Source organism: Pieris brassicae, chromosome 1 (assembly GCF_905147105.1).
Source record: "Pieris brassicae chromosome 1, ilPieBrab1.1, whole genome shotgun sequence".
NCBI classification, from domain to species: domain Eukaryota; kingdom Metazoa; phylum Arthropoda; class Insecta; order Lepidoptera; family Pieridae; genus Pieris; species Pieris brassicae.
Genome location: NC_059665.1, coordinates 416,684 through 435,827, shown reverse-complemented (window position 1 = coordinate 435,827; position 19,144 = coordinate 416,684). Strand labels below are relative to the sequence as shown.

The window sequence follows — 19,144 nt, the reverse complement described above, 5'->3', positions numbered from 1 at the left end:
TGACCGCTTTGTTAGCAAGATGTTACAGATATCATCCCACCCTCTTTGGCATCGATTAACCCGACTATCACATGCTCCTTGCACCCGCAACTCCTCTTCCTATCTGCTCGATAGTTATCTAAAGTACACCAGCCTCCCTAACCCCATGATATCTTTTCCAACAAATCCGCTATATTCTACTCCTTATAAAGCCCTGATATACAACCCTCCCATCATCACAGACCTTGGTCTGATCAAAGGAGCCCCAGATACCAACATCAAATTACAAAGCTATATTAATTAAAATTGGTCAAATCATCTTCTTATTTACACTGACGCATCAAAGCTGTCTCCAGATGGCTGTGTTGGTGCTGCCTGTTGGGTTCCTCGGTATAGAATTATCCTGAAATTTAAATGTCCTCCCGAGTCGTCAGTCTTCACAGGAGAGGCCACAGCTCTATTGGAAGCAATCCTATTTGCACACTCCCATAACATACAACAGACAGTTATTTTGACAGACTCTTTAAGTTGTTTAATGTTTATTTTAAAGGGAATCCATTTCGTAGCAAATCACGTTTTCCTATTATACTAAAAATCAGGGAAACTCTGCTCTCTTGTAATCAAAAAGGATTGTCTATCATACTAGTTTGGATTCCTAGCCACTCAGGTATCCCAGGAAACGAGACTGCTGATTCATGTGCCAAAGCAGCTGTTGAGTCAGGTTCTCTAGATCATTTTAAAAATTCAGCTCAGGATCTTTGTTCTCTTGCAAAGATATATCTGGACAGAACCTGGAAGACATTTTGGAATGACTCCAAATCGGTTAAGGGTAAGTTTTATGCTTCCATCCAACCAAACATACCAAGACAACCCTGGTTTTGTTATTATCGAAATGCAAATCGCTGGATTACATCTACAATCTCGCATCTGCGTCTTGGACATGCTTGCACCCCTGTTCATCTAGCCAAGCTCCGGATTAGGGATCACTCTAACTGTGAGTGTAGCTTGGATGAAGGCACTTTATCTCACATACTATTTAATTGTCCCAAACTAACTTATCCTCTTTATGACATTCTTCCCCCTAAAGTCCCACGTCCTTTAAGTGTTAAATGTTTGTGTTTAGCCCATATTGTAGATTTTTATGTAAATATATAGAAAGCAATAGAATTAAAGTGTAATATATATAAATTATTCATAAATAGTAAACAGTATTTAATAATGCTTTTACTCATATTTGTGTTATCTGTGCTGTCTCAAAACTAACAATCCAATTTCAACTATTTTTTTTGTGTATATTCAAAATTAACTTAATTATTATTTTTACCGATCAATCTCCTTCGTGTCTTCTCCATCTACACGACACTGGCGAAGTACCTTGTGCCCAGTTGGCATAAATAAAAGCCATAACCAAGAAGAGAAATAATGAAAGTCATTTTCGATAGAAACATTTAATAAACATGGCAGTCTTCGATGGCCACACACTCGTAACACCACTATACAATATAAATGCAGTTCATTTCGTATCATACACATACTAGAAACTTTACCAAAACACAGCCAATATGTTTATAAAAAATATATATGTAACGATAACAAATTCTAACAGCTAAGAATATTGATTTTTTACGATTGACACTAACTAGGGCGTTCTCTTAAAAAAATATAAATACAATTCGGAAGTATTAACATATTCATGTAAGTACATCAAGGCACTTCTTTAGTTACAAAAAATATTACAAAAAAATAAGATTATATCGCAGCTATAGACATACAATTACAGATTACAGTTTGGCGTCGAAGAATTGCAGTTCTTTGTCTTGCGGGAGTTTCTTAAAGTAATCTTCGACGTAATCATCATCGACGTCAGAGAGGGACGAATGCTGCCACTTGGGTTTGTTGTCCTTGTCTATTAGCAGAGCGCGCACACCTTGGAAATGCAATTTTGTATGAAGGTCGGTTTGAAGTCAGTTAAAATACGATAATTCGTTTTCAGGTTAGACTTTTTATGTAAGAGTCTACGAGTCTATGACAGAAAATTATGAGACTTTAAAGATACCTTCAGGGAAATCATGGTTCTCGGTAGCTCGACAGGCCAGGCGGTACTCCATTTTTAGACACTGTGGCAACTCCAGTTGGGCTCCACGCTGCAGGGCCCGAAGCGTTATTTTCAGGGATCCTGGACACATCTGACGAAGCGTCTGGAAATTACAATGATTAATTGTACACTTGTGAAATATGTGAATAGATGTAGGTTTAAACGTGTTAAAGATGTTGATTTGTTTTTAATTTTCATTTCTTTGTATTTTATAACCATTATTTAATATAGTAAAAATGTAATGCAAAAAGTTAAAAAAGCTTCAGATGTTAATACAAAACCAAAACCACGCAAACCTGGAAGTGGTCATGGAGATTTGATATTCATTTGATACATTCAAAGGAAAAAAAAAATAGACGCGCGCGTTCATGCACTGTTACAGAGGTGACAAAAAAGATATTCAACGGGAATATTATCTTCCAAGGCATTGGGATTCTGGCAACTTCTTGAGGAGCCCTATGGCCTAAAGTGCATAATAATTAATCATATTCCTATCATAAGCTACTGTTCTTGTTGATGTAGTGTAACTATTATCATACATTAAGAACAAATTCTTCAGTATTTTACACAAATTTACTAACACAAACTTTACCTGAATTGTCTTAAGGGACCAGTCATTTTGTACTTTTTCAAGACGTTCAATAATTTCCTCAAGAGTAGATGCCGCAAAGCAGTAATTGATATGCTTTATGTTGTCAGCTAAAGAAAACTCTTCTGATGGTTCATGAAATTTGTTCAGTAATGAAAGGACTTCGTTGTCATTGGTACACCGAGATAACAGCTTCTCTAGCTCATACAAACGCTTGCTAGAGACAAAATGTGTAGCAATACCAGCCTTAACAACATCTTTGCCTTTTAATCTATCCCCTGAAATATGTATTATTTTGATTAAAAAATATATTTAACATTGGTAAAATTAATGTTAGCTACAAACATACTTCAAATCAAAACAATTGAGATTTTAGATTATTTTTTTATTTCATTTGTTGAGATTTAGTATAAGGTGCGTTGTAGGTAAGCTAATCTGTGAGCCTAACTATAAAATAACTTAAAAATACTCACTCATATTTTTTTGAATATGTAAAAATGAACAAAGTTCATGTTTACATAGAGACAAAATTGATAAGAAGTTACATCATATATAACAGCATCTATCTAGTGATAAAATGTTACGATGATGATAATAATTAAATTAAATAAACAGATTTATCTACATTAAAAGCCTGTTCGTGAATTTTATATTATATGTGACAGAATAAGAAAAATCAAAATGCAAGTAGAATAAATAAGCAAATATATGCTTACCTGTGAGACCCAAATACATTCCTAAGTTAACCTGTAGCCTTGGTAGAAAATAAGATGCCCCTACATCTGGGAATAAGCCAATCTTTGTTTCAGGCATTGCCACAACAGTCTTCTCTGTAGCTACTCTGTATCTTCCATGCACTGATACTCCTACACCACCTCCCATTGTTACCCCATTTATAAATGCTATGTACGGGATCTTATATTTTCCAATTAAATAATTTACATTATATTCAGTATGAAAGAATCTCGGCCCCTCTACTCTATCTATTGCCGATTTTACGTCTCCTCCAGCACAAAAAGCCTTTTCACCTGCACCTTTCACAATCACCAGGCTTTTGTTATTTTCCCAATCCCTTAGCTGCTGTAAAAGTTTTGTTACCATAGAAGTATTAAGCGAGTTCAGAGCCTTAGGACGATTTAGAGTAATAATGCCTGCATTATTGAGATTCTCAAATAAAACGTCTTGTTCCTGCGTAGACATTGCTCGTTTTATTATTCCTGTCGTTCGAGGTAATAGTCTTAGTTTAAGCATCTAAAATCATATAATGTTTGGGTGAAAACATGTACATATCAAAAGAAGTAATATCTATTAAATAACAATTAACTGATATTACTTCTTTTGATAACTCAAAATAGTGTTTAACAAGGCTAAAGGTCATTTAAAATGCAAATAGCTTTACTTACTTTGCATAAACTTTAGAATAAGTTTATTTTTTCTTATTCTGGATAAATAATATAAAACTTATAATGATCACTTATTACTCCTATATTTGAATTAAACTATTTTTATAATCAGCACGGGTGGAAACTGGAAAATTAAATGGAAGTCAATAAATAAAAGTTACTCCGAGTGAAGTTCGCAAAGTACGTACCAGTATAAAAGTGGTACAATACGTTATACGAGTTAAACTAAAATATAAATTCAAACGATTGGAAATTTCGCTTCTTAAACACAATACTAATCTTTCTACAGTGAAACTATTACAACTGAAATTAATATTACAATTTGTTGTTTAATAATTTCGTAGCGGTGTGTTAGTAGCGGCCTGCTAGAAATCCAATTCTAAATTCTAAAATGTAAATTGTATGTTTGTTATGTCAATAATCAATTGCGTAAAGTGTCAAGTGATAATTGACAATCAGACAGTCACGATGATATTAATACTTTGGGTGATACTGATTACTGATTACAGGACAGGATTACTGAATACTGATATCCGAAACGAGATTTAGCGCGAGCTCGGGGCTGACTTCTGTATATCAAATTCCGATACATTTTGGAGACTTGGAGTGTGAGTTTGACTTTGATTACGATCAATAGTATATGTATTTTGATCTTTCTGTTGGTTTTTGTCAAGTATCCTCGTTATCATGCATAAAGTTTGAACGTTTAATAAATTATTTACTTATGTATCATTTTAATAATATTCTAATTGAGACAACGCAATGGGAGTTCTTAGAAAAACATTGAATTGGTACGCTAAATTATCGCCTAGTCGAGGAACAATAAATCCACCATATGAACATGTTACCCAAATAGGGGATCCCACGTTACGTAAAATTTCAGAAGATGTCCCTTTAGATAAAATAAGATCGCCTGAGATTCAAAACATCATCACAATTTTACAACATGTTCTCAAAAATTATGGAAGCGTTGGAATGTCTGCACCTCAAATAGGTATTAATAAAAGAATATTTGTTATGAGACATACAATCAAGGAAATAAAGTCTGAACTACCAGAAATTATAAAAAGTAGATGCATGTATGAAATACCTTTGACTGTGAGTATGTCTGAAGAATAAACAATGTTGTTTTCTCTCATACTCTCTTATTTTCTTTTAATTGGTGTTGTAACTTTATTAGTCATATTTCATATATCAAATAACATGTTTCATTTAAGGTCTATGTTAACCCCAGGTTAAAAGTATTAGATTACAAAAAAGTAGTGCATACTGAGGGATGTGAGAGTATACGATCATTTCAAGCTGAAGTAGCGAGATATCAAGCTGTACAAGTTTCAGGTAACTAAACCTAGTGTTTGATGATTTGTGGCATATTTCTATCGCATACAAAATTCAATATATGCAAACATCTTATTATTATCTTATAATGGTAAACAAAAATGAATTTTAAAAGTTTAGTTCCTGTGGCATTAATGCCACCTTGTACCTTTAATGCTGGCAGCCAAATAATTCAGGGATTATACTGGGCTCACGGGTAGTATCTACCAAGCACCAACTTTAATCTTTGGCACTTAAATCCCACAGCTCTAATCTCCACTCCTCAAGGAACACAATCAAAGTTCAAGGACTGTTTGTATGCTTTAAGGACAGTTTTTGTGGTTGTTTGAGGGAGGTGGATGTGGCTAATGTGAATTCACAAGTAGCATCCTATATTTCGTTTTCTTAATTAAATTGGTTAAAACTTGAATACCACTAAATACACAAATAGAATTACAATCTTTATGTATGTATTTTTTTCTCACTACATAGGCCATATATTTTTCCCTCTGTTTATGAATGCTTTTGTATCTTTTTCAGATTTTGAGTAATCTGCACATTCTAACATATTGCATACAGTCATTATTATTCATATTTCCTATTTCTAAATTTAATTTTCAGGCTATAATGGTGATGGGGAAGAAACATGCCATTCATACCATGGGTGGCCAGCAAGGATTGTACAACATGAAATGGATCACTTAGATGGCAAACTGTATACTGACATAATGGATCGTAAGAGTTTACAGTGTATTTGTTGGGATGAAGTTAACCTTTCTAAAGGAAAAATTGCAATACCATTTAGACCTGAATAAATAATACATTTGTAAGAGGTCACTGCATGTTTTATTTACAAATTGTTGGTAAAATGGTAAAAATCATGCAGTTACTCAATATTTTGGGTTCTGGATTTAATTATTGCATTAAAGATATAGTCATAAGCAATTTATTTATTTTGTTATAAGCACATAAGAACAGTAAACTTAAAATAGATCACAACTAAATCTTATAATACCTGCCTTTAATAAATAGTTCTCTAATTATACATAACATGTTAACATTGGAATATATAAGGTACTGAATTTATATGTTAAATTAGTAGATTTAATGTATTGTGTAAGTAGTAACATCTATTCATTACCAATTAATGAATATATTAAGGATTGAAGTAAGTTTGAGTATTTTTTGCACAATCGGCAATTCAAGGTTATTTTAGTATTAAAATGGTGGCTTCCATATTGAAACCATGAACTAGTCATTTACTTCCAACACTCAAATTCAATCAGTTGCACAACATATACATATTACAACCCTTAGAAAGTATATAAATAATAATTAAGAAATAATTTAACCTAGTTAGAAATATATGCACCAAATTTTTTTTTATTGTAGCTGTAGTAGTTAACTACTCTATCATTTGAAAGTTCAAACAAAACATGACTATAATAAATTGCATTTCTTTTATAAATAAAGCCTTTCCTTGAATTTTTCCAATTTAGGCCCATATTCTAGACTTGTTTTAAGCGAGGGTTTAGTTTTAAGATTGGAAATTTAATGTTAAAAAATATAATGTTTTGACACCATAGATATATGTCCTCTGTTGAAATTATACATGGGCCTCTGATACAGCTTTTCATATCTCACTCGGTTTATGCTCTCTCCCAAGCCCTGATTACAGTTTCCACCCGCAGCGAATGTCCCACCGCATCAGTTATCTAAAATTAATATCATCTAAATTCAAAATTGCCAATTCTAGTTCACATTTCAGTAAGAGTTCTTCTCCAGTAGAGGCGCTATTGGTGTTTTTAAGCCTAGCTTGTATAGTACTAAATGTTTAAGCTGTTTTCATACATGAGTGAAATGTGCCACCAGTTTGCGTTTTTTAAAGAAAAGCTAGGAATGCTGTCACAAGCATTTTGTGTAAGCACCAACCGGTAAAGACATCTCTGAAATATCTATATCTATAATACAAACATATTTTGAACTAGTAGTGTCCGGTAGAACTGGTCTACCCCCTACCCTAAGATATATATTTATTATGATTTTTTAAATAAAATAGAGGACCCAATGAGCTTACGGGACGCCTAGAAAGGGCAGTTGCGCCATTTTCGTATCTCCAGGGAAGAGGAATACCGGGAGTCGATTCCACATTTCTGCTGATGAATTGATAAGCTGATGAAATTTGGAATTGATACGGCTCGTTCGGTGTTGAAACGAAGCAGAACACTCACACTCTTTAGTACACTTTGAGAGAACGCAAAGAGACGCAATGCCTCTGCGAAGAGAAATAAGCCGATCCAGCCCATAGCTGAATTTGGTGAAAAGGAAGAAGCTTGTATTTGGGGGAGCACTGGCCCAGAAATGTGAGCAATATTCCATAAGAGCTCCTACTTGAGTCTTGTTGAGCTGCATAAGTCGTACCTTAGTAAAATACTGCTTAGCCCTACCCAAAAGTCAAAACACCCAGCTTTCTGGAAGCCAGTTTGGCTTTTTTTTCAGATGACTGCGAAATTGGACAAGGATAGGGTACCTTCAAATTGAGGAGACACGACGAAAGGAGGTTTTCTCGGCAGAAACGAACGAACCTGTCGTCACACATCACAACACGTCTGCAGCAACGTTTCAATTTTGGAACCAAGTTTGTTACGGTTCTCGACCACTTCTGATGGAGACATGTTCGGATGAACGGAACATTTGGCGACGGTGCTGTCGCGTGCATGTAGTGTCAAAATGAGTATCTCACCTGAGCGGGTTGCTAGCCAGCGAAGTCAGGCTGCCAAGGGAAGGCGGTCCGCTGGTCACACTGAGCCGGTCCGTCTCCTCGTCCAATTGGTTGTTACGGAGCTCCTGCAGGGTGTACACTAACTTCGTCCACTCGTCGTGGCGAGGCTGATACACTTGCTGAAAGGGAACGACATGAACACAATTGTTAGTTATAATTGATAATAGTCCAACGGAATGGATTGCGATGACTTATTATATCGACATAACTAAACCAAATTATCCCTGTGCCGATAATGCTGCCAAAGAGTATGCTGAGGCCGAACGTGAGGAACCAAAAAGATTCCTTTTCAAATATTTGCTCATCTATCGATGTAGCCACCATACCTCTGCCAATTCGTAAACCCATATCTTGCCAGCGTCATCGCCCGCAGTCAGCAACGCTCCATTCGGAGACCAAGACACTCGGTTGAACGCCACGCCATCTTGCGACGTGATGGATGCTATGGGCACCTGGATAAATCACATCATCACTAATTTCAAGATTATAAATTTTTATAATACATAATGTATAAAAATATAATCTAAAGGGTCATCATCGGGCATCATTTATTTGTAGTCCATTTTCATTTAAAAAGTTAGATGTTTTATTGCAAAGACTAAATACCTCAGTATCCCGGTTAAGGTTCCAGAGGTCCAGTCGACCGTGCGCGTCCACGGCCGCAAATAGGGCTGGGTGCACGGGTGACCAACGGGCGTCAGACACGTAGTCACCGCTGTCCTCGAACGAGTACAGAGGTTTGTTTTCCTGGGGATAAATATGAAATTTGACGAAGAACATTTTTACTTCAGTCATCCTGCGATTCATATTTCAATAGCAGCCCATATTAGAGCATATACGAGTACATTCTTGTCTGTGTTTTGATATTTTTAATTATTTAAGAAAATTGTTTTTTTCTTGTTGGTTTAGATTTATTATTGGTTATAGTTAAGGTATTGTTACGAGCTAGGGGATCGGATAGAAAATGCCGTGGATTTCTTCAAGGGTTTATTTATTGGTAAATCAAATGAGGAATTTATGGGCACAAATTAATAGCAGAGATGCACTAATTACACACACAAAAACAATCACTTATTACTTCACTATTGCACACTTCACACAGTTCTTTATCACTTGTAATCACTTTATTCGCACTTTATCGCTTCGGTGTTTCTCTCTTGTTATCGCATTCAAAACTAAAGGCGACTAGTCGCGTTTCGGCTCGCTTATATATCCCTGGGAATAATTCTAAACAATATTCGAGAACTTTCTAGGCGGGCTTGCTACTGCGTAGCGATTGCACAATTCTAGAACGTTCGCACTCTTTGTCTCTTTCGCACGTTGCTCCGTCCTTGTCGTACGGCGTTCTAGAGTGCTCGTCTAGTTTCGAGAAATTTCTGATCTTCTCTCTCTCTCTCTCGTATCATTTCGTCCTTGTCTCACACCTAGAAAGTTCGGTCTAGAATATTCCTTTATCAAAGGGGTATAACTAGGCCTGAAAACGCCTGAAAACGGGTCTCCTGAAAACTGCACCACTCGACTACACATGTTCTGAAACCGACTGAAAAAAGGTTTCAGCTTCCTGAAAACTAGGGTAACATTATGAAAATTACAATTTTCTAATATGTGATTGACCCCTCTCCTGAAACGGTCAGAAATCATATTACAGCCTGCTGAAAAGTTCTCTAAGTAGTGGAAAAATATAGAAACATTGCAGTCGACCCGTCTTCGTAACAGTATTAAGAATTTGGTGCATTGTTCAAAATTTGTTCTCATATATGGCAGGGGTTAAATAGATATTTCCATACTTTTCACACAATAGCGTAATACAAAATATTACGCGGCAACATCATTGTAAAAGTTATCAATGGGAAATAACCCATAATTGTATTTTTACTACATAAAATGTGATGTTTTTTGTAAAAAAACAAGAAAACATTGTGACCGAATGGCTTAACATATATAATTGAAAATTTCAAAATAATTTTAAATCGCTGCCTTCTTGTGCGTTATAATTTTAACGTGATAACCTATGAAACACCTTGCATGTGACAAAATTCAATTCGAACAATAATACATGCCGAGATCAGCGCGTTCAACCGAAAATCTATTTAGCTTTATACAATTAGTATTGACCTTGAGACTCCACAGCTTGACACTCCAGTCCATGGAAGCGGTGAGATAGAGGTGCGAGAGATCGAGCGGTCCGGCCGCTGCGTGACACGACACGGCCGTGACGGGGCCCGCGTGCGCCTCCACGCACTCCGACACGCCGGCACGTTGCCCGTGACGACATCCTGTGTTGGGTGAATATTATTTTATTATGAATATCTTCGTGAATTATATCCAATTACCAAACGACGAACTATTCACTCGAATACATCGTAAGCAATAAGAGAGTCCATCTCTTTTCTCCAACAACTCACCCGTGTAAACATTCCCGTCCTCACTTCCCAGTACAAAGTTGTTAACATCTCCGTGAGGGAATCCCATCGAGGTGACTGCCACGGCTTTGCTCTGCCTGTGCTGCAAGTCCAAGGTCTCTTGGGGCTGAGACATCATGTCCAAAGACCAGGAGCACATCCGACCGTCCGTCGACACTGAGATCAGGTTGTGAGCGTTCTGACTGCCCACTACCGACAGACAGTAGACTGGGTGCTGCAGACATTTATGGCTAAATTTAATTTCAAGGCTAGCAAAAATTATTATTTTATTTATTTATTTGTCATCTATAAATAAAGAAGTAACAAATGTTATATACGGTAAATTTAGAAGCTCTTATTATAGGAACATGTTAAGATTTGAGCTAAAAGCTAAAAAGCTTAATTTTGAAACCTGCTTAATTTAAAAAAACGATAACTCGTGATAAACATACAGTGTGTGCGAGCGAAGACAGCGGCGAGCGTTGTATGGGCGTCCTTTTTTGCACGCGATTGTCCCACAATACTATCTGACCCGAATAAGTGCCTCCGAGGATTAGATTTTGATGGAACCTGTATCAGACAAAATAATATTATTATAAAAATATAAATAAAATCCTTGATGTAATTATAACACCCATTAGCATGTATTTTGAATAATATACATAATAATAATAGTTTCCCAGTTTGTCAAAATTTTTAAGCAAGTAATTACGAGAACATACTTAGCAAAAGTCGCACTCATGACCGGCGACTGACAGTGGAAGATATCCTCTGGGGTCGTCTTCTTGAATTTGGTGTTCCAAATGAGACAGACTCCGTCCGGGTCGTGGGGTGCATCGTCACTGTTGTGGTACGAGGCCAGGAGGAGTTCGGGGTGCGCCGAAGACCAGTCGACGCAGGTCACGCAGCGGCCCCGAGACCAGCGCTCGTCGTAGAAAGTGCGGACCAAGGAGAGACGCGCTGCAGATTTGTCGTCCCTGGGGATTGCATTCATTTAACAATCTGGCGTGATTATTATAGTATTATTTTATTCGATACATATTAGGTCCTAGGAAGGATCTTGTAAAACAAAAGTCGGTGATAAAACGGACGTAAAGTTGTCATTTCTTCTCTTCTGTTCTACACCCTTTGTTTAAAAACTTGGAGTAAAGTAATTTTTGGATGTTCAAAAGCGTAACTTCACATATTTTTACTTCGTTTACACAATAAGTAGTTAAATCAGTGTTAGCCTAGCTTCAGCGTGAGAATATCATCCCCGAGATCGTAGGTTCGATTCCCGGCTGTGCACCAATGGAATTTCTGGCTACGTTAGGAACCCGGCTTGCCTTAGAACCAAAAATTGACGGCGTAACCTATTACATTCTGAGGCCCAGACATGAAAAGGTAGCGCCAGTGATTTATTTCTATATACGAAGTAGCAAGTCTATAGAGAGATAGTCAGAAGACACACGGAAAGGAAGCGACTGAATGAACCATATGTTGTATGTATATATGAAAATGACATGGTTTGTAAACAGGCTAATATATAACATACTGCGCATTTTCGTTGTCTCCACCGCCAGTGTAGTCCGTGTAAATGTCCACTTCTTCGGCTAAAGCGCGTTCAATGACGCGTCCAGCTTTAGAAACGAACTTCTGGAACTCCGCTGACAGCATTATCGTCTGCTTCTCGTCGTTGCTCAACTCCCGAACTGTTAGGAAATAAAATATTAACAAATAAAAAACTGCTTTTATTTAGTAGATATAATAAAGCCCACGTGATATTAATTAAAGTATTATAAAACGTACGGTTTTAACATACGGGAGTCGTAGTAACAATATCAAAGTAATTTATTTTCTCTAAATTATCTGCCATTTTAAAGAAAGAAAGACGGTTAAATGCGCACCTTTCTTCTCCTTCTCCTCCTCTTTCTTCTCGTGCGGCGTCGCGGTGACGGCCGGCTGGACCTCCTTAACCGTAGGCAGCCCGTGGGGCAGGATGCCCGGCGGGAGTTTTCCATGGAATGCTGCCTCTTCATCCTCGCCTTGCCGCGTGGCGTCGCCGTCGAATGTAAGCACTGGACGGTGAATAAGAATGGCCCTTGTGCGCCGCGTGGGGGACATGCGTGATTGACTTACTTTCTTTGACTTACCATCGGTAATTTATATATTTATTGAGGAATACAATTATTTTGAAATCCGCGAGCAAATTATTGGCTCGCAAGTTTTGTATTATTTTTAAAGTACGTTATGTTTGGAAAGTATGTCAGCCAAATTATGCTTCATGATGTGAAAATATAAGATATTTGAAATGATGTGGTTAAATATTAGTTTTCGGTAGAATTCATAACATCATGAGACATTTTGCAAGTGAGGAACAGTGGAGCGAATGTAAGACAGCAGCAAATCTACTCTACTAGCGAAATGTAAGATTTGATAGTATTAAAATCCTAATCAATTTATCTTATTAGTTCGAATATGAGATTAAGATTAGTGTATTGACTACAGTTAAAAGTTAATTTTGCAAAATGTGTACGAAATCTTGAAATTGTAGATTGCTGGATGGAAGGATTTTTTTTACAACCTGTATGTCCAAACTGAAGCACTTGTTATAATAAGATAAATTGTTTAAGCGTCGTCGTTGTCTACTCCGAAGCATGGTTACTATTTTTTTTACAAGAATAGTATAAATCATACTTTGGAATAGATAAAATCCCTTAGAATATATCCAAAATGGAACTAAAGCACTACCAAACTTCTAAGTGAAGAAACCCAACCTGTCTTGGTGTCTTAAATTAGCCCGAGAAATTGTATTTATTTTAAGACAGTAATGAGCTTTTATAAGGATAAAGGATGAGCAGTTGTTACTGATTCCTTCTTTTTTCTTGTATCTACATATTCTTCAAGTGGTAAAAAATTGCAAAAAGAACCTTAAATGATGAGTGGCGAATCAGAAATAGAAACTTCACACTATTAAGCAAGTCGTGACAGAAAGCTAAACAAAACAACGAATTATTAAATGCAAAAAAAACTTCCCGAGCTCTCCACTGGGAGACACATAAATAAAAATACCTACATGAGGCGATTATCGTGCATACATTTTCTGTCACATGCAAATTATTTCAGCATAATATAGGGTGTAACATAAATAATGTATAGTAAAATTGTTATAACTCGTATGTAAATGGATGGATACAGGACGTTTTAATTGAAGTATATAATATATTAAGTGAAAAGTGGTTTTGAATAGCCGTCAACAATTTGTTTTATTTAACGGCAAATGGGCAGAAAGCCTGATGTTACGTCATACGCGTGGACACCCACGTTGCCAGAAGGCTCGTATGTGCGTTGCCACCCTTTTAAAAATATCTCCTTACAACTACTTTGTCAATAAAGTTATCTGTATGAAGTTTTTGTATTGGTCCCTTTATTCATCTATGTTTTGTTTACGCTGTGACGAAAACAGATTGATAGACATTGCTTTGGTTGAAACAGTGTAATTGAATATAGCTTTTAAATAATTGTAATACAATTAAAGCTGTGTTCACCTTGGTGTGAGATATGAATATTTTATTAACGATACACCTGTATAGATCCACATAAAACGATAAGCCAGTTCTTAAAATCATTTCAATATGCTAAGCTAAAGTGCTATTGGGACATACAAACGTAAATGGTGTTAAGAACTAGCGGATGTTAGCAGCTACTAATAAATAGCGTTACATATATGAAGAGGAGTACGAACAGGCATGCAGTGACGTGGCACAGGCTCTACTTGGGCGGATTGACTTTGTCGGAATTGAAACCTACCTGTGAACTCGTCCTCCCACTCTAAACCCGGGTTTAGATTGTACTCGTCTTGAAAAGGGAGGAAAAAACAATCATGTCAGTATCTCGATTAAAAAAAATAACATTTATGTATACACATAGGAGTAACAATTTGCTATGTAATATACAGCATGGCCTATGACACCATTTCATCCAACTGTGACTGCTTTTCAGTTCTATATGTGCATTTGAAGATTCGGTTTGGTGTAAATGTAAAATTTAGCGAAAAACAACGATTTCACGAGTTGTTTCTTGAAATGCAAGGTGTATAGTCCGAGAAATCAGTCTGAAGTTTAACAAAATGGGCCGTATGCGTTAAAACCTGTGCAATGTATGGTTAGTTGAGACGGAAATGTGAATGAGATGATATGGCGATCCCCATACCGGCACCGATACAAATATTATATACTGTGCTATATAGTGGCCCAGCGGTCGGAGACCACGTGGAGAACTCTGGAAGGCCACTTGGAATGGACCGAATTACCACATCATTAACCTTAGGCCCGATTATTTCGGCATGTTAGTAAGTCTAAAAGCGTGGAAGACATACGACTAATGAGGTCTAGTCCTACCGCCACCGAGTTATTCAGTCTCATGAGAAGCGAACGGGAGGAATAATGACTTACCGTAGTAGTCTGCCGCGTGGGCTATGGAAGAGAACATTCAGATCAGTAAATCGATCACAGATTCAAAAATATCGACTTTCAACCGTGACCTCTCTTAAACCTTACAATTCAATTATCTTACCTAATTTTACCAAAAATATTGTTATAAACCAGTGTTACGAGACCATGCGACATAAAACGTGCCTAAAATCCTGTTAAATTAAAAAAAAAAAACTCTGACATGCAGATGATGAAATTTTTGTAATGATTTGGTCAAAAGTGTATTAAATAATTAAACAATGAGAATTCCTAATGATATGTCCAATTAAAAATATTTATTAGTGTTTGTAAGACAAAAAATGCTTTGTAGAGTTTGTGTTTCGCTGATGCGTCCGCTTTTCTACAAATAGAACCTTTATTTGAAATTAAAAATTCTGAACAAAATACGATCTAGCCATTCCGTGAACAAAGTGAAACACTACAAAACAAGGAAGGTATAAAATGAACTAAATATTCGGAAGAATATTCGGGACGCTAACAAGCAAAAATCAACCTCTATCAATAGAGTTAATAAAGTCAATATTACCTTTCCGTGGCCGCCACCAGTCCTCCATGTATCCTGCAAGCGGTGATGCATTGGAAGAGCCTTGTTTATGGTAGCACAAACACAAACATTGCACCAAACACTCATACAGTATTTACTTTTACGGTTTCACCGCGAGATTTTTATTTTAATTAACACATAATTGCAGTCATATTTGAGGAAAATAAGAGTTTAACTAACTCTTATTTTGTCACTCATTCGCAATGTTTGTTTTTTTTATTATCTAATATTTATAGGTGTACTCAGAGTCGCCCATTTTCTCTAAAGACAGATTAATAATTACTAACTTGTTGGCTTATTTAAGTAAGCATTATTATAGCTTTTATATATAAGTAACCATTAACTCTTAATGAGCGACTTTTAGTACGGCTGTTAGTTGTTTAAAACATGAGTATAATTCTCACATACAACTGCATTTATTTATCTTTACATAAACGTTATTAATAACCACAGAACAGCACGAAAGCTTGATAACTGCGTGAGGAATTGTAGTCCGAATAATTATAAGGATGAACAGATACTCATCACAGGCTTTTTCAATTCGTGTAATACGTGTTCTACATCGAAAAAATATTGATGATGATATGATTTACTTAAATCATTAAATCGAATCGATCGCAGAAATTTTCTCCAATCCCTTTTTAGACAAGTGTGACCCTTCAGTAACCAACACGAATCAATCACACCTTACTTGCAAGGGATTTGTAAGAGAGAAAAGTTAAATCTCTCTAAAATTAATTTACCTAATGCAAAGTATACAGTTACTGTCTTACGGCATATTTAATAATCATCTAATAACACTAATGAAAGAGCCTGTAAGCAAAAGCAATAACTAACATTTGTTTCAAAAAAATTCAGACTACAAAGGCGAGAAGTGTGAAAAGTAAATACTGCTTCACTACATGTCGACGATACGTATCATTTGCAAATACTATACTGTACTATGTGGTACATGAAGCAAGATATACTTTTAAAATTATGTTAAGTTATACTACTTTTTCAAAGATAAGTAAAATGGAAGACGGTAAATAATAATCACTTGTCTAAAAAGTACTTCAACAAAATACATATGGTACAGTTTTGTTACATGGAATTATTTTTATGAAGTTCCTAAAACTGATTTCATGCAGCTGATGTGTAGATTAAAAAAATATTTTTGATTAAGCTGATCGTAATATTATTTATTATATATTTTATTTATTATCTAGTGTAAATTAAGTCTAAAACATATTAGCATGAAAATGCAAGCCACACAGCTTGTATCCATCTTGTAGAGTGGAATTAGACATAGTTAAACTTAAAAAAGTAGTATAACTATATTAGTGTCTGATTTCATAAATGTGTTAGTAGCAAGTTGCATTTGCAAATGATAACATAAAACCATCACCCAAACATCACAGTTAAATCAATTCAACAAATTCTCAAAAATATATAGACATTATGGTTAGTAAAATCTTTATCATGAAAATTGTTAATGAGAATTTGTTATGCCTTTGAGAGTCATAAGTTAATTTGACAAACAGAGGCAGGTTACTTTTTATATCACACACACACATTATTAAAATTGAGTATTATTTTCAGTTCAATGGGTTTGAAATATTTTTTAAATACATATATGTTTGTTGTCAAGTGCTTTAAGATGTGTGCATCCTTTGGTGTTTACAGATCTTTCAACGCCATTGAACAATTTCAGTAATGTTATCTTTAGTAAAGAGAATTATTGTAAGTTATGGAAGATCAAAATTTAATTTCAATAATAAGCTGCCACATCTAAGATGTTTTAGGTGATAACTGAAATATCCAAAGTATTATACTAGGCAATACTGGTTCTTGAGAACATTTAGAACTTTAAACTGTCAATTTTTTTCTGGGGTACCCAAACTTTAAATATATAAAAACAAAACACTAACTAAGTTGTAAAGGGGCTTACCATCACGCAATTCAGTGACTCCCGATGTGGTGGTTTGTGTTTGCTTAGCATATGTTAGATTTTCTTTTGGAGGAATGTCTGTAGACTGAACTGATACAACTTGCAGTTGTGGAGGTTTCTTAGGTGTGCTGAAATACGTTTTTCAAAAGTAGTTCACTATAAGCAGTTTTCTTTTGTTAAACATGATTAAAAATACTATTTTCCGTTTAAAATGTCAACAAAGAGTTAGTTGTTAAAAATGTACTTAATATAATTTTTTTATTATGCCGAGCTATTTTGACATAGCTAATAGACTTGTGTCTGTAATAACTAATCTTATGTTCATTTATCTTTCATCATAGAGCTCATGGATATACACACCCATGTGGAATGCTTGATTTATCAGTATGTGGAAGGCTGGCATCGGGTGAGGCTGTCTGAGGTGGTGTTAATGAAGTCATCGAAGAAAGTGATGAGAGCACATCTTTCACTGGAGCCACCCCAAGTGATGATAGCATTTCATCAAGATCCCGGCGGCTGTCCAAGCTTGAAGCTGTGGATGCTCTGTGCTAAAAAGGAAATAAATAAAACTAGAAGGTGTTTTGTATTCTATAAGGATTCAAAAGATAAAGTTTAGTTCATTGTATTTTAGAAGATATAATCTGAAGATTGTAATGTTCACATGTTATTGCTTGTCATTCTAATAAGAATTGAAAAATTGTTATATTATGTTTATAAAAAAAGATTGTAATTACATTAAGGTTAATTCTTAATGTTTTAATTTACGTTAAGGTAATTACTTCTTTACTTACCAAAGCTTCTTCGGCATCTTTCTGCTCTTTTTCTCTGCGACGACGATCTTTCTCATCACGAAGAGCCTGGAGCTTTGCCTTCTTACGTTCTAATTCCAACTTACGGTCTGTCGTTGACATGATTTATTCTGCAGGTTTATTTAGAATTTACTTAATTTTAATGTTTTGGGGCGTATTAAATAAAAAGGGTTAAAGGAATTATTATTATAAATACTAGCAATAACACGATAATAATTTATAGTTATTTCTGTATGGTAAAAACATTAATTTTACAATTTCATATTGTACAAAAATAAACAATAATATTACGTAGTGGGGCCGGTGAAGTATTGATTTTAAAAACAGCAAGCTAGTTGCGTGACAAACTTGGCATGACTCAATCATGGAAATAGAAGTCTTACCTTTTAGTAAAATTATCCAGAAAAGAGGTCTTTCATACTTTAATTAGTATAAAACTTATAACGTGGCACTGACTTTAATTGTTGACTTCACGGGAAACCGAATACGGATCTATAAAAAAATATGAAGAATAAGTGGCGACTAGGGCGTTCACCTATTTAGAGATAATCTTTTAGTCTTTTAAATAAAAATAAACTAGATTTAAAAAAAACACCTACTTTATGTGGTTTAATCTAGAAGTAAGGCCAATGCAAACAGTTAAAATGTATTAAAATTGAAAAACAAAATCTTCCTAATGGAAGAATCGAATCGAACAATTGCCGAAATCGGAGTGACAATGGCAATTGACAAATGGTCGACAACAACACAGTGACACACATATTTATGAAGTTTTAAAGGCACAGGTAAGGATAAATTTCACTTTTGGCAATTTACATGTAT

General features: G+C 35.5%; 3 protein-coding genes across 15 annotated transcripts; 1 reads left to right on the top strand and 2 right to left on the bottom strand.

Moving 5' to 3' along the window:
• Nucleotides 1-1,411: 1,411 nt before the first annotated feature.
• On the bottom strand, nt 1,412-4,454 carry LOC123708451 (3-hydroxyisobutyryl-CoA hydrolase, mitochondrial). 2 transcript variants are annotated; one of them, XM_045659164.1, is made up of 6 exons: nt 4,255-4,454; nt 4,067-4,190; nt 3,380-3,914; nt 2,667-2,941; nt 2,036-2,177; nt 1,412-1,906 (listed from the first exon to the last, which is right to left on the bottom strand). In XM_045659164.1, the coding sequence occupies exons 3-6, from the start codon at nt 3,912-3,914 to the stop codon at nt 1,761-1,763; spliced, it is 1,098 nt and encodes a 365-aa protein (XP_045515120.1). In that variant the 5' UTR covers nt 4,067-4,190; nt 4,255-4,454; the 3' UTR covers nt 1,412-1,760. The 2 variants fall into 2 exon arrangements, with proteins under 2 accessions (XP_045515120.1, XP_045515130.1); XM_045659174.1 differs by lacking the exon at nt 4,067-4,190.
• An 86-nt stretch (nt 4,455-4,540) lies between these two features.
• Nucleotides 4,541-6,220, top strand: LOC123708465 (peptide deformylase, mitochondrial-like). Its single transcript, XM_045659185.1, has 3 exons — nt 4,541-5,164; nt 5,284-5,404; nt 6,005-6,220. Exons 1-3 carry the CDS (start codon nt 4,829-4,831, stop codon nt 6,196-6,198), a joined length of 651 nt encoding a protein of 216 aa, XP_045515141.1. The 5' UTR covers nt 4,541-4,828; the 3' UTR covers nt 6,199-6,220.
• A 98-nt stretch (nt 6,221-6,318) lies between these two features.
• LOC123708384 (cytoplasmic dynein 1 intermediate chain) lies at nt 6,319-19,063 on the bottom strand. 12 transcript variants are annotated; one of them, XM_045659062.1, is made up of 18 exons: nt 18,922-19,063; nt 18,706-18,814; nt 18,305-18,432; nt 17,874-18,061; nt 17,514-17,641; nt 15,566-15,598; nt 15,001-15,021; nt 14,357-14,404; nt 12,454-12,624; nt 12,102-12,258; nt 11,290-11,544; nt 11,020-11,137; nt 10,571-10,802; nt 10,281-10,441; nt 8,772-8,912; nt 8,492-8,617; nt 8,127-8,284; nt 6,319-7,098 (listed from the first exon to the last, which is right to left on the bottom strand). In XM_045659062.1, the coding sequence occupies exons 3-18, from the start codon at nt 18,422-18,424 to the stop codon at nt 7,095-7,097; spliced, it is 2,061 nt and encodes a 686-aa protein (XP_045515018.1). In that variant the 5' UTR covers nt 18,425-18,432; nt 18,706-18,814; nt 18,922-19,063; the 3' UTR covers nt 6,319-7,094. The 12 variants fall into 12 exon arrangements, with proteins under 12 accessions (XP_045515018.1, XP_045515042.1, XP_045515052.1 ...); XM_045659086.1 differs by having other exon boundaries at nt 12,454-12,591; XM_045659096.1 differs by lacking the exon at nt 14,357-14,404.
• Between the last annotated feature and the right edge of the window lie 81 nt (nt 19,064-19,144).

Bases quoted from the DNA above. Each gene is read 5' to 3' on its own strand.
- LOC123708451 (XM_045659164.1), bottom strand. From the start codon at position 3,914: ATGCTTAAACTAAGACTATTACCTCGAACGACAGGAATAATAAAACGA. The intron at 2,178-2,666 runs GTAAAGTTTGTG...TGTAATTTCCAG, and splicing joins GGTCCCTTAAGACAATTCAG to ACGCTTCGTCAGATGTGTCC. The intron at 1,907-2,035 runs GTATCTTTAAAG...TGCATTTCCAAG, and splicing joins GAACCATGATTTCCCTGAAG to GTGTGCGCGCTCTGCTAATA.
- LOC123708465 (XM_045659185.1), top strand. From the start codon at position 4,829: ATGGGAGTTCTTAGAAAAACATTGAATTGGTACGCTAAATTATCGCCT. The intron at 5,165-5,283 runs GTGAGTATGTCT...GTTTCATTTAAG, and splicing joins TGTATGAAATACCTTTGACT to GTCTATGTTAACCCCAGGTT. The intron at 5,405-6,004 runs GTAACTAAACCT...TTTAATTTTCAG, and splicing joins TCAAGCTGTACAAGTTTCAG to GCTATAATGGTGATGGGGAA.
- LOC123708384 (XM_045659062.1), bottom strand. From the start codon at position 18,424: ATGTCAACGACAGACCGTAAGTTGGAATTAGAACGTAAGAAGGCAAAG. The intron at 15,599-17,513 runs GTAAGCCCCTTT...CACCGCTTGCAG, and splicing joins AGTCACTGAATTGCGTGATG to GATACATGGAGGACTGGTGG. The intron at 8,618-8,771 runs GTATTTAGTCTT...TGATTTATCCAG, and splicing joins ACCTTAACCGGGATACTGAG to GTGCCCATAGCATCCATCAC.